The sequence below is a fragment of the Podarcis pityusensis genome, assembly GCF_964106645.2.
Source record: "Podarcis pityusensis genome assembly, chromosome: 6".
NCBI lineage: Eukaryota > Metazoa > Chordata > Lepidosauria > Squamata > Lacertidae > Podarcis > Podarcis pityusensis.
Window position 1 is genome coordinate 34,997,600 of NC_138030.1, and position 14,521 is coordinate 35,012,120.

The window sequence follows — 14,521 nt, forward strand, 5'->3', positions numbered from 1 at the left end:
TGAGCGCTTCTGCACATGCGCGGGTTTGCTGCATTCGTAACCTGAAAGTCCGTAACCAGAGCAGAACACAACACGAGGTATGACTACACTTTCCAAATAGTTCAGTATAAATGTTCATGCTCATCTCTTGTTAGAAGCCATTGATGTTTCTTACTGGCATCTGCACTGTGCAACATGTGTGATCCATGGTTAACTATTTTCAGAGGTTTTGACCTGATAAAGCAGGATCTTGACAAATAAAGCTGAGAAATGAAGAATGTGAGAGTGTGGAAATTTTTTATATACTTTTATGCAAGAGAAATCTGAACCAGGCCACCATTGCCTTAATGTTAGCATATAATTTATGTGCTACCATGCAAGGTGTATAAACCTTGCATGAAAGCACATGAATTATATACTAACATTAAGGCAATGGTGGCCTGGTTTGAACTTCACATGCCTAGTTCCAACAAAGTAGGATTTGTTGATTGGGAGTGACCAGTGAGGTCAAGCATTTCCCCCACTTCCTGGTGTGTAAGGTGCACTTAAAACCACAAGTTTCCTGCTATGAAAACTGCAAAAACAAAACAAAAAACCCCTTGCTTAAAACTCTCAAGGTGTATTCTATGATGCTGGGCACATAAAGGCAGGAGGAGGGAGTGCTGAAATTAGCTGGCTGGGTTTTTTTTTTTCTTCCTGATTCAACAAATCATATTTGATTGGGAAAATGACATTTGAACCAGAATTACCTGTTCATCAGCATTTCAATGGCTGTGGCTGGAGGTCTTTGATTAGAATGGTCTGTGTATAGAGAAGCTAACAAGATACATCTGATTTAAATTTTATTTGAACTGAATTATTTCCAGTCTGCTTTCAAGCTACAGGACAAAGATCCCATTCTTTTGTCATAAGCATCTGAAACACAGGATCTGAAAGGCTTGGGGCAATTATGGAGTGCAGTGTCCAGTTTTCTTTTTTAAAACAATCCCCCCCCCCCCTTCAGGAAGTGGTCCTGGTTAGTGAATAGTACTCTGTATCTTGCCCCCCTCACTCTCGGTGTTCTTTCTCAACGCTCATATTCTCAGTAGTCCTCTCACTCAACCATGCCAACTCATTTCTCTGTATCCAACAAAACTCCAGACAGTGCAAACAGAATGTTATGTAAACTGTACCCTTTACTAACTTACAAGACTGAGTTTTGGCTGTCTTGGTGCAGTATGTTGCCAGACCTTGGATATTGTCCTGTAATTGGAGAAGGTAGAGACACCCCCCTCCCAAGCTACTGCCGAATAGGAATCTCAGCCATGGCAATTGTAGCAAAACTGATGCATGCCATGGAGAAAGGGGGCTAGGCTATGCTGAGTCAGGAGATTTTCTCAGGGCAAATAGAAAACAAATATCTATATATCCCATTTGCTACTGATACTTAAGCAAACATCTCTTAAAAAACCCTAAAACCACTGATAAAAATCAACCTATTGGCTGCATTTGGATGAGATGCTAAATCAGGGGTCAGCAAACTTTTTCAGCAGGGGGCCGGTCCACTGTCCCTCAGACCTTGTGGGGGGCCGGACTATATTTTGAAAAAATAATAATGAATGAATTCCTATGCCCTACAAATAACCCAGAGATGCATTTTACTCATGTAAAAACACGCTGATTCCCGGACTGTCCGCAGGCTGGATTTAGAAGGCGATTGGGCCGGATCTGGCCTCCGGGCCTTAGTTTTGCCTACCCATGTACTAAATGGAAGGAGTGCTATTTGAGCAAGCCTAGTCTGCCCCATGACTCCCCTTCCCCTGTTCTGCATGGCTGTGAGAAGTCTGGAAGCTTTTGCTTTCTCATAATTGGACTTTCTGAGTTGTCTTAATCGGGGATCAGGGCTTAAACTTAGTTCATTTCAAAACGAGATACCTTCAAGTACTGGTGAAGCTAACATAAAGGTAAAAGATAAAGGGACCCCTGACTATTAGGTCCAGTTGTGGCCACCTGGGGTTGCGGTGCTCATCTCGCTTAATTGGCTGAGGGAGCCGGCATACAGCTTCCGGGTCATGTGGCCTACATTACTAAGCCTTTTCTGGCGAACCAGAGCAGCAGCACACGGAAACGCCGTTTACCTTCCCGCCGGAGCGGTACCTATTTATCTACTTGCACTTTGACGTGCTTTTGAACTGCTAGGTTGGCAGGAGCAGGGACCGAGCAATGGGAACTCACCCCACTGCGGTGATTCGAACCGCCGACCTTCTGATCGGCAAGTCCTAGGCTCTGTGGTTTAACCCTCAGCGCCACCCGTGTCCCCATCATATATTACTCAAGTAAAAAAAAGCACTATAACAGTTTGTAAAACAGGACATACTGAATACACACACACAAACACGTCTATGTGTACTGAATTCCGATTCTCTTCATTTTCTAACCTGATGTTTCCCTTTTGGGATGACACGGCATAAATTCCTCCTTTGGAAGCAGAGCTGGGTATTTGTGGCTTCAATGCTGCTACAGTGTTGGTGGGCCAGACTTCTGTTTTGCATTTTGCCTCAGAAAGCAAGTGACGTTGTTGCATGAGACTTTTCCTTGGAAGGGAACAGTCTCTGCTTTGTCCTTATTCAGTTGGTGAGCCAACCAGCAGACTTCCCTGCTTCAGTGTTACAACAAGCACGTAAACTGACTTAATGAGACGTCTGTGATTATTTGCTTTAAAGGTTTAGATAATCCGTTTTCTAAACACCCTATTTCTAAACTGTGCTCCTCCAGCCCTTTCTCTTCTCTCTTCATGGGCTGGGGATGCAGAGGGGAGAGGCGCCCAGGGTCTTCCAGGCTTAGCCTGGAGCTCCCTGGCCAGCCTTCCCAAGCTCTCTCGGGGCTGCTCCTGCCCAGCACATGAGTTGGCTTGAGGGAGGGCAAACAGAGCCCAAACAGCAAATGGAGGAGGGTGGAAAATGGGAATCCCTTGCAGCTTCTTCCCTCAGGAGGTGCTAAACAAACACTTCCCTGTAAGGGAGGGAAGGTGGGCTGTGTAAACATGAGGGGAACTAAGGCACAGAGAAGTAGCGCACACAGATTTCTGAGGTGATTTCTGTGCCCCCAGCAGGGGTCAGTTTTGCCAACCCTCTAGTTTAGCCTCTGATTGCCAAAGTCTTTTTTCCCCTTGGATGCCTGTCCCCTTTCCTCCTGCTTTTAATTTTTATTGTTGTTGTTATTGTGCATAAAGCTGAATGCACACAAGTTAAATGCATGTAAGTTGTGGGCGGGTGAAGATTGGCTTTTCCTTTGTTTGGAATAGTAAGAGAAAATGAGATGTTTGTTTCTAAGATGGGACATAATTATTTCATTAGCTATTGGTATACTTCCAAAATATCCAGGCTCCAAAGAGCAATATTTTCTGGTCTCACTTGGCTGTAAGTGTCGTGAATGTTTTATTTTTTATTTTGCTTATTTGTGGCTGGCCTTGCTAAGCATGTGGCTTACTTAGTCTATATGCTTGTTTGCACTGTTGTCCTTTAAACCATTTTCCAGTAAAATGAATCTTTTTAATTAAAATTGCATATTTGTCCAGAAAAGGACAGTGCTCTTTTTCAAGGTAGTGATTAAAAACTTGGTGGAAGCTCTGCCATTTAGGAGTTTCATATAACCACATGTCAAGGTTCATGTTCTGCAAAACTTTACATAAGCCGCTCCATTGATAGATGAGATTTTACTCCATGAAGTGAAATGTAATTTGGCTGTGTGCTCACTCTGTCAACTGGACTTGAATTCTGCCAATTCTCCCTTTTATAACATGGTACAATTCAGTAGTGTCCTCTTAACAAACACAGAACTTTAGTGTTTAATATCCATGTGACACTCTGAAGCTATTGTGTGCTTTGTGTAGGTGTTCTGCAGCTGCTGAAGCATCTGGATGTTGCAGTGATATAAGAAAAGACTGCTGCACAAAAGCAGTAGCTGCAGAACACTGCATGCCTAGCGTCATTCCTATATAAAACAAGTGGGTGAACTGTGGTCTGGAGGCCACATGTGGCTCCAACCTAATTTTATGCTCCTTCTGACACCACCTAAAGCTGCCCTGTTCCTCCATCTGATCAGAATTCCTTCCTTCCTGCATGCCCTCTCAGTTTTCCTGGCTTTTAACAGTGACCCACTTTTATGTAGTTTCAGTAGAAGTTGAAAGGATGTTACTTTATTTGATGAAAATAAATGGGGGTTTGTTTTAAATTACCCTTTTTACTTACTTGCTGTGGGGGGGCACATTTAAGTCTGAAAGGAATTAATTTTATTTGTTTTCCAGAACAATAGTTATTTTGGTTTGTTGTACTAAAAATCCTCTTATCTAAATTATTTGAGTGATACTGTCAAACCCAGCAGGTCTTAAGTTCTGAGTAGACCTCCATAGGATTGGACATTCTCATCCAAGGGTAGCTACAGTGAAAATTGAAGCAATCTCCTTTCAGATTAGTTAATCCATAATGCTTTTGTTTCTAGCTCCATCCGTTCTTGGTCATTCTTTGCATGCGGCCCCCAATATACTGTTCTTGATAGCACGTACTTCATGAGGGAAACAATGTCTACCCACCCCTGCTACAGGCAAAATTTCAAGGGATAAAATTTCAGTGATTTATTTACATTTGCCTTGTAAAAAGAAAATGATGGGCAAAGTGCCATGGTGCAGTGGCAGAACATATGCTGTGCATATGAAGAGTCCCATATTGTCTTTCTGCCAAAATCAGTATGATTTTGGTTAACGGGCACAGTAGATTGCATGCATGGTTGAGCAAACTAAGATCCAACAAGCTTGTGAAGAGTAGAACAGGTACGACTTCAGCACTGAAGGTGAGAGTCATCTTTGGATTGGCAATCTACTTGGTTCCTCCTCAGAATCGATAACTCTACCTACAACCTCCTTCCCAGCTGACTCTTGAGACCTCCAGGGGACCAGATGGGGCTCATCCTAATCCACTGGGACCCTCCCCAGGAATATCAAACTGTAGCTCTTCAAGCTTCTCCCACCCTTCTGGGTAAAATAAAGCACTGCATAGACCTATTCCTGAGACCTTGAATTTTGGTTGGCTAGACAGGGCAACTTCATATGTATTCAGGCCTGGAATTTGGGAGCCCCATATTTAATTCTTGAGATTTCTTATGAATAGGCTACACAGCTGTAAAGTGCACTAATCACTTTACCATGATTTTTTAAAAAAAGCTTTATTAGGAAAATAATAACTGACATACAGAAAGGAGACTGCTGTACTTTGTGTACTTCTCTAAAAACAATTGGAACAGTACCAAGTGGGACAAGATGTGACCCAGCTGGAACTTGTTGGGATTTCTGAATGCCTTGGTTGTTGTTTTTTCTAAAAACTAGGATGCTGTTATCAAGGCCAGCAAACTTCTATTTAGTTATCCAGGGTCACCATGGGGCTGAGTACCTTGTTATCTGTTAATGGAGAAACCAGATCAGTTAATATCCAGGGCGTGCACATTTGGGTTTATTTAAATGGGCTTTATTATTGGTCCTTAGTCACTGTTTGCTTTGGATTTAGGAAAGTACTTTAAATACTGCCGTGTAGCTTTATCAGACTCATACCTTTTGGTTGGTAATTAAAAGAATATAGTATATACATAAAAGATATTGACTAGAGAGGATTTCAGCTGTGATTTCAGCTACTGACTAGCCTGGAATTTGATTCACAAGTTATACTAAAATACCCTCTCTTTTGTTATCACTGTTTTATATCTGGTTGAAACTGTTCAATTCATCTGTTATGCCAATCGTCAAACTACTTTTTACCACTCAAGGAGTTGCTTTGGAGCTGAATCATACATTTACATATTTGGTAAAAAAGTGAGTTTACTACAGACTGCCTACCCTCACAACCATTTCAGTGTGTGGTTGTCATAGGAAAAATCCTGCTGTCACCTGTATTAGCCTGTAGCAAATTGTTCTTATGTATGCCAACTCTGCTACCCATTCTTCATTTTGTAAGTTGTTTATGAAATGCTAATTCAGCCAGTTCTAAAGTAGAGTGTTCAGCTGTGTGGACATGCCCATAATACAGTGGTATTTCAGGTTACAGACACCTCAGGTTACAAACACTTCGGGTTACAGACTCCACTAACCCGGAAGTAGTACCTTGGGTTAAGAACTTTACCTCAGGATGAGAACAGAATTCGCATGCTTGCGGCGCGGCAGCAGTGGGAGGCCCCATTAGCTAAAGTGGTACCTCAGGTTAAGAACTGTTTCAGGTTAAGAATGGACCTCTGGAATGAATTAAGTTCATAACCAGAGGTACCACTGTACACACCCCTAACCCATGGGTCATCAGCATGACTCCTGTGGGTGCAGTGGTCTACTCCTGACGCCCTTGGATCATCTAACCACCTCCTTCACTGCCCCATTGGTCATGAGATGTGATAATGATTACCTTTTTCTTCCTTGAAAGGTACATAGAGTGAAGGAGGAAGTTGGAATTTCTACGCGCGTACACACACACACACACACACACACACACGAGGGGGGGCATTTACAAAAGTCACCCAACTTGTAGGAACAGCTTCTCTTGCTGTTGGAGTGGGAATGTGCTTTTCCACAAGCAGAGCTCCAGTTGCAGTTCTTCGATCCAAATATGGATCAGCCTGGGACAAGCAAGCTAATCTTTAACATGGTGATTCATGTATAATATCCACAGCCTTCAAAAGTTCATGCTTTGCTTGGCAGGCACCTGTTCCAAAGTGTAGGAAATGAACAGAAATGTAAAACCCTTTTTCACATCTAGATAACTATTGTCCTTTCGATTTTCTCCTAGGTCCCATCAGCAGTATCCTGGTGAACAAGTATGGCAGCCGGCCAGTCATGATGGCAGGCGGCTGCCTTTCAGGGTGTGGCTTGATTGCTGCCTCTTTCTGTAACACAGTGGAAGAGCTTTACTTTTGTGTTGGGGTTGTAGGAGGTGAGTGGCACGGCTGCAAAACATCTACTTCTTCCTCGCCCAATCTATGGAACTCTTCTCTTCCTTTGAAGTCATGATACTGGATCCTGAGAAGGATGCAAAGAAACTAGTGTAGCCTATGAAACAGAACTGAAAGGATTATAACAAGTAATTGCCCAGGCTTTTAGAAAGGCTAAACCTATGTTATTTTTTGTTTTCCCTTTTGTTTCAAGTGAAGACCTTTTTATTTGCTCGGGCTTTTTGGCTGTTGCGTTTTTCAATCCTCCTTTGGGTTTTCTGTGGTTCTAATACTTTCATTTTTAATGTTCTGCTCTTTTTATAATGTAATATTTAAGACTGTTTAAATTTATGGTTTTTAATTGTTGTCTGCCTTAAGTGCCCTGAAAGGTGTGATATAAATAGCTCAAAATTAAGTAAGCTTGCTGAAAGATACAAAGCGGTCCAGGAGAGAGTTGCATGGCTTCTTCTTTGTATGCACCTCTCTCGGCAGGAAGCAAGAGGGTGGCCAGAGTCCACTGTGCTTTGAAGAGAGGCACTGGGCCGAAAGGGAAGGAGGGTGCATTGCCCTCAACCTAGCAATTACCCCTCTTCGGGAAACCAAGTGTCACCACAGAGACTTCTGTGTTGACGTCTCATTTTGAAGCTCTGCATGGAAGATGCAGCATATAACAACCACCTCTTCCAACCTTGGAGTTTGACTGCAAAGCACAGCAGCACTGCTTCTTACCTTGCAGGTGCCCCTCCCGGGAAACAAATGGGGCACTTGTCAGGTAAGAACCCCTAACTCACAGTCTATCCCTACACTATTTAGCTTCTTGGCTCTTTCAGCGTGTGCTTGTTTTTTGTTTTTGTTTAATAACCTCAATCGCCTATTCCATAAATTCTTTGAATCTCTGTTTCATACATACGTCAACAGTGTAGAAGCTGAGTCAGAAAATCCCACCCCCACCTTCCTAGTAGCTCAAAACAGCAAATAAGAGTACATAGACCTAGTTTCTCTCACTCAGCCTGCTTCAGTAAATATGTTCTCTAAAGCAGTGGATTTGCAGAGCAGCCATTCTCATACCCTTAATTCAACTTTTTTTCTGTTCCCAGGCCTTGGACTTGCATTTAATTTAAACCCAGCCCTGACCATGATTGGCAAGTACTTCTACAAGAAGCGCCCGTTGGCTAATGGACTGGCTATGGCAGGCAGTCCTGTGTTCTTGTCTACACTGGCTCCCCTGAACCAGTATTTCTATAGCATTTTTGGATGGAGAGGAAGCTTCTTAATCCTCGGGGGCCTCTTGCTGAACTGTTGTGTTGCTGGGTCTCTGATGAGACCAATAGGTCCCAAGCCGGAGCCGCCAAAGAAAGAAGTTAAGGAAGTGTTGCAGGAGGCTGGCAAAGCAGGGGCAAAAGAAGATGGTGCAGGAGATGTCAGCGCAGACCTTATTGCTGGGAAGTCTAAAAAGCAGAAAAGCACAGTTTTGGGGACTGTTAACAAGTTTTTGGATTTGTCTCTCTTCACGCATCGTGGCTTCTTGCTCTACCTATTTGGCAACGTGGTCATGTTTTTTGGACTCTTTACTCCATTAGTCTTTCTCAGTAATTATGGGAAGAGTATGCATTTCTCTAAAGAATCTGCTGCCTTTTTGCTCTCCATTCTAGCCTTTGTAGATATGGTTGCCAGGCCATCCATGGGCTTGGTAGCAAACACCAAGTGGGTGAGGCCCAGGATCCAGTACTTCTTTGCTGTGTCTGTCGTTTATAATGGAGTGTGCCACCTTTTGGCCCCTATATCCACCACCTATGCCGGCTTTTGCATCTATGCTGGGTTTTTCGGATTTGCCTTTGGCTGGCTCAGCTCTGTCTTGTTTGAAACACTGATGGATCTAGTTGGAGCGCAACGGTTCTCCAGTGCTGTTGGTTTGGTGACTATTGTGGAATGCTGCCCTGTTCTTTTGGGACCCCCTCTCCTAGGTAAGAGTATTTTCTGTATTTCTCTTGCAGAGGGTTGTGTATGGGGATGCATTTGTCTTTTGGTGAGAGAGAAGGGGGAAAGAAGGTTAGTCAGTTAGTTCTGGGGGCCAGTTGCTGCCCTCCAAACCTCTCTATCTGGCCTGCTGAACTCTCCCCAGGCAGTACCTCCTTGAGTGTTTTTGCCTGGCTGGAATGTGTCCTCATGGTTGCCTCAATAGAGGGGTGTGTGGTGAAACTAGCCTATGCTACGAAGGTAACATTTGCATTTGTTGCCTTGCTCACTTTTGTATCTGGTCTCACCTACCAAAGGCAAGTTGTACGCAGAAGGTGGTCCAGATGGGAATAGGGCCTTCATTCTGAAAAAGATTTCCTTCTCCTCCAGAGTCAGAATTATGTTGCTTCTGACACTTTGCAAATGCCAGAACAGTGATCTCATCAGCCTGTGGTACAGTTCCCATATCCCTGTATTACATATTTATGGTGGAGCTGATCCAGCTTAAAACATGGGTTTTTTTTACCTGTGTAGGAAATAACCTAAAAAGGGAGAGGAGGACGGTCCCACACTCCTTGGTATTAAGGCAGAGACTTTCTCGTCTAGCCATGAAGTAAAACGCTAATGGTCTTTTAATGTACTCCCCCCCCCCCTTCTTGTCCTATTAGGTAAACTCAATGATATGTATGATGACTACAAATACACCTACTGGGCGTGTGGCATCATCTTGATTGTCTCTGGGATCTTCCTGTTTATTGGAATGGGCATCAATTACCGGATGCTGGCAAAAGAGCAGAAGGCTGAGGACAAGCAGAGGGCTGAAGCGAAAGAAGAAGAAACCAACATTGATGAGGCTGAAAAACAAAAAGAACCCAGTAATGATGTGGCCAGTCTGCCTCAGAAAAGCACAGAAGATAGTGTGAAAGAGGAGGATAGCCACATGTGAGAGAGACTGGTATCTTAAATCCAGGAGGGCATGATGAAAGATTATCAATATGATATGTTGTGCTTGGGTGTGGGGAGCACTGTTGGTAGTGAACAGTGGGGAGATGTTTATAAATCAGGTGATTTTTTTAAAAAGCTGCAAATTGTCTTTTTATCAGCATTTGACAGTAGCAGAGCTCAATGGGCAGTGCCATCTTTTTATTGGGTATTGGGTGGGGAGGGAGGGAAATTTTTATACTCTGGCTTTTTTAACAATAATGTGAATGTACTAATATGTGCCTTAGAGCTTCCACATTTAGGCTGTTCTGCTGGAAAAGCCTTACCTTAGTTCTACAAACTGTTCTACTTAGAATTTTGTAGTCTGCTTAGGCTATATCTGTAAAGGATATCTTGACTACTTTTTATGCAGTAGGTTTCAAGGTTGGGTGTTAAATAAACACTACTTCACATGCTTCTAAATTCTGTTACGGCCAGACTTGGTAGAAGTACAAATAGCTTTGGAGCATAGGTGATGAAAAGGTTGGTGGAGTTTTAATCAATATTATTGCAGTCCTGCTGTTTCTAGATTCCAGGTACATGCCAGCTTGATTGTGTTTCTAACAGTTTTTGAAAACTTTTCTCATTGTTGTGGGTTTTTGTTTTGTTTTGTTAAAGTCCCTTCTTGGTTAAATGTGAGTTCTCGCCATTTGAATAAAATATGCAAAGAGACATTTCCACTGTCTTTCACTTGACTTATTATGGAGTCAAGCCTACCTTTTAGTCACCATTACTTTACTTACTGGTTGTCATCAGCCTAGAATGTCTGCCTTGAGAAAACATTTCAAAATGAAACGGGTATCTGTGCAAGTAGAGTTGGTTACTTTGCGCATGCCTTGTGCATCAAGAGAACCCTCATTTATACAGTTTTTCTATACCCGTTTGATTCATTCAGTGTCTGAGCTACCTTTGGAATAGGAAAGACTAAGGGTGTCACCCTAAGCACAGCTGCTTGCTTACTAACCCCACCACTTCCAAAGGGATGCATTTTCATTCTCATGTTCCTCTTATAAGTAGTGATCTGACTGGGTGGCGATGAAATCTGGTACCCCATTTTGTGGAGATTAATGCTCAGAGAACAGTGCCTCAGCACTAGCTAAACTGTTGAGCAGATACTTCTCTCTAACCTGTGATAAGGATAGATTGGTGGAAAAGCTGAACAGAGACATTACTTTTTCTCAGTTCCTTGTGCTTTCTGATGTGGCAACTTACTCCAAATGGGCTAATAATTCGAAATGAGATGTAGCTGCTCAGCTGCAAGATGCTTTATTTGGTAAAAGATGGGAGAATCCTTTGTATATATTTATTCATTTTTATTAGTGAGAGTGAAAACCACACTTGGGAGGATAGCAGAGCCTCTTGCTAGTCATAAATCCTACTAAAAGTTAATAAATAATCCTGTAAGACATTTACTTTTTCACATAAACTTGCATCATCTCATTCACCCATCAAATGCTGGTAGTTTTTCATGTTACTTTCAACAATTTTTCATAGCCACATTCCAAAGTGCACAAGTATATTGACATATATCTTGTGAGTCATCTAGTTAGAAGATAGAGGCAAATGATCTCTGTGGGTTGTAAAGTTAAGTTCGAATAACTGAGCCCACATAGTTCAATGGGACTCACAGATTAGTGTATATATAGAATTTCAGTCTAAGACATACTGTTGTGAGTCACCCAGTCTTGTGAAAACCTGTAGAGGAGTATAAGTAACAGAAGCACAATTTTCTTGGAATGTACCTGATGCTTGTGTGTGTGAACGGTGTGTGTTTCAGTGTGTGACTGCCGAAGCGAACATTAGCACCTTGCTTGATGTTTAGGCCAGAAAGATATGTGGGGAACACTGAAAACAGCAATGTCTCCTCTGGTAATGTCTAGTAATACAAAATGCATTGTATGTGCCATTGGGCTCCTTGTTAGTCCCTCACTACTCAGTTTCATTGGATGCTGCTTGCAGTGGCCAGGAAGCCCTTAGCATAATGACCTTGTTGTATGTTTTGTACTATTAGGGAGGAAGAGAAGATGCTCTTTGTTTTTGGTGGGAGATGCAAATATTCTAATGTCTTGTTCTAGCCTCAATGTATAAAGTTCATAATATTGTGGCACTGGATTTGTCTTTTTAGGATATGGAAAAGAAATAGATTTTTAAGCGTGTTCTGGGAATCTGAACCCCGCTTAATATGAACCAAATTCCAGCTCTACAATTCTGTGATTCTGTGAATTTGTGCAGTGGTTGCTTCTTGTTTTCCTGCAAAATAGTGTTCCATTCCAAACAGCTGGTGTTTAAGTATTAATGGGTGTTCTTAGTGTTCTCAAATTTTTGGCCAGATAAATTGAAATTCTGTTGGGTTTTTCCCTTCTAGGGTAGTGTATTTTGATGATCATCTGCACAGGAACTTCCTGTGCCTTTGATTTAGCAGTTTCGTAATAAGCCATAAGCACAGGAGTTTCCTCTGCAGGGACTGCTTTGTGTGACCTAAAAGCAGGTTTGCTGTGTGGCACATCAGTTTCCCTTCCCACATTTCCACTTACAGCTGCAGACTTTGTACTTAGAGCTTTTATCTTGTGATTGGCCTCAAGTTGTAACAAGGAGGACCCTTCAGATCCTTTCGGATGAATAGCACACATTTGTGTGGCTTGTTTTGTGAAGAGTTAGTAACAGCAACTATCCCTGTAATGTGTAATATGTGCTGTCATGAGTTTGTCCTTTGACAGGTAGGCAGATTGTAGGAAAATATGCAACTACAAGCTTTCAGCACCTGAAAGTTTGCTAATATGAGTGGTGAAATGAATTATGATTAGTAACACTTAGCAATAATTTGTCAGTCCCCACAAAAAGTCCATGCATACACATCCTTAGAGGCGAAATATAACACGATGCTCTTGCAGGGGTGGCTAATCAGTGGCTCCCCAGATGTTGATGGACTCCAGCTCCCTTTGGTATATCCCAGCATGGTGAATGGGATAATGGGAGTTGTTGTCCAATAACATCTGGGGGGTGGCATAGAATAGGCACCCCATTTCTATTAGTTTCCCTCCACTTACTAATGCCAGCATTTTTCATTAAAGTGTAGGAAATAGATTAACAAGTTTTAAACCTTTGATTCTCCTTCACTGTGTATCCTACTTTTTTTTTAATCGAAGGTAAATTACTTCTCTGTGAAACTCTTGCCTTGTCAAAGCTCATACTGAAGAGAGAATTCTTACCGTTTTGTGGAAACTCAAGTCTGCTTTCTTAGAATGTTACGCAAATAGTAGTTCTAATAACTGGCCCACACTTTTGGTTTATGCAAATAAAGCTGAACAAATTGATTTTGTGTTTTTCATTTGCTCACCCCAAATATGTAGATTCTGACAAGTAACCTTGTTGGTTTTTTTGTTTTTTAAAAAAAGTTTCTGGAACTCTCTTGCCAGTATTACACAATGCACTGTGAAATCCTTTTCTGTTGTCTTGTTTGCTTAGGTTTTGGATTTTTAATTTTTTTTTTTTTTTTTGTAATTGCATTCTGCTCTAAAATTGTACAAAAAGGAACAGGTCAGGGTATTTTCATACTTTAGAATATGTTTGTTTATAAAGCCAATAGAGTATTTTGTATAAACAGATTTTATTGTACTGTATTGAGCTGCGACATAAAACCAAGTTATATGTTCAGAAGTTCCATGTGTCAAGAATTCGTAATAACTGGTTCACATTGCAATAAACTAACAATGAAAAATTTCAGGTGTGATCAGTGTTTTTTAGTACAAGGAGTCATGACTACAGCAGTATAGATGTATTTGTTCTCAGTTATTATGTTTACTGGACTTTCATGCAATGATTTCCCTTCCTCCTCCTCCTTTTCTCCCACAGCCGTGCACATACCCCCAAATTTGCTCCAGAGGGTCTTCCAACACTCTGCAACAGATTCTTAGTGGGAACATGCACTGAGCTGAAGGAGGGGATAGCATTATGAAGTGGAAGTCCTGGTGCATGAGTGTATGTCTGTTGCACTCACATACATGCACCAGTGGCTACAAACCATTGCAGCTATAGCCATCCTGGGAACATGATTGGAGAGTGGGGTAAAAATGCCTGTAATAAAATGAAAAGATAAAATGAATTCTCTATTTTAGTGTAAGGAACACGCTGGCACCCCCAGCTAATTTGTGTTGCTACTGTTTCTTTTGGCATTTAGAATGGCTTCCACTCTTCATTCATGAAACTGTATTTTAATTTAGCAAGGGTGGAGGTGGATGTCTGCTTTGTAGTGAAGCTCTTTGGGAACATAAAGAATCCTGCTGGGTCACTCCATAGGCATCCTCTTTCCCACAACAGCCTATGGGAAGCCCTCCAGCAGAACACAAGCTACTTCCTGTTGTTCTCCAATGCATGCTATTAAGAGGCCTCTGATCCTGCAGGTAATTATATAGCCATTCAACACCTAAGCACCAGGCCAGCTTTGTGAGAGCAAATATAGACCAGTGGGGAACACTGAGCTAAGCAATGATTTGGAGTGAAGCTTAGCAGTTGATTCATTTTGCCAATCATCCTGAACAAGCCAATACCCGTTTTAGTAATAACTGGGCTAAGAATGGTCTGGACTGCAAAACTTATATAAGGATCAGCAAAGATTATTGTAAAGCACATTGTACATACAAAGTTCTATCTCAGAGCCTGTGTT

The 14,521-nt window shown here is 41.9% G+C and overlaps 1 protein-coding gene across 2 annotated transcripts in view; it reads left to right on the forward strand.

The window, feature by feature from the left end:
* SLC16A1 (solute carrier family 16 member 1) overlaps nucleotides 1-13,579 on the forward strand; it is a 40,834-nt gene extending 27,255 nt beyond the window's left edge. For both annotated transcript variants that reach the window (XM_081009865.1, XM_081009866.1), the window contains exons 3-5: nucleotides 6,780-6,923; nucleotides 8,019-8,885; nucleotides 9,546-13,579. In XM_081009865.1, the coding sequence (XP_080865991.1) occupies nucleotides 6,780-6,923; nucleotides 8,019-8,885; nucleotides 9,546-9,823 (1,289 nt within the window). In that variant the 3' untranslated portion in view covers nucleotides 9,824-13,579. The remainder of the gene's footprint in view (nucleotides 1-6,779; nucleotides 6,924-8,018; nucleotides 8,886-9,545) is intronic.
* The last annotated feature ends 942 nt before the right edge of the window (nucleotides 13,580-14,521 follow it).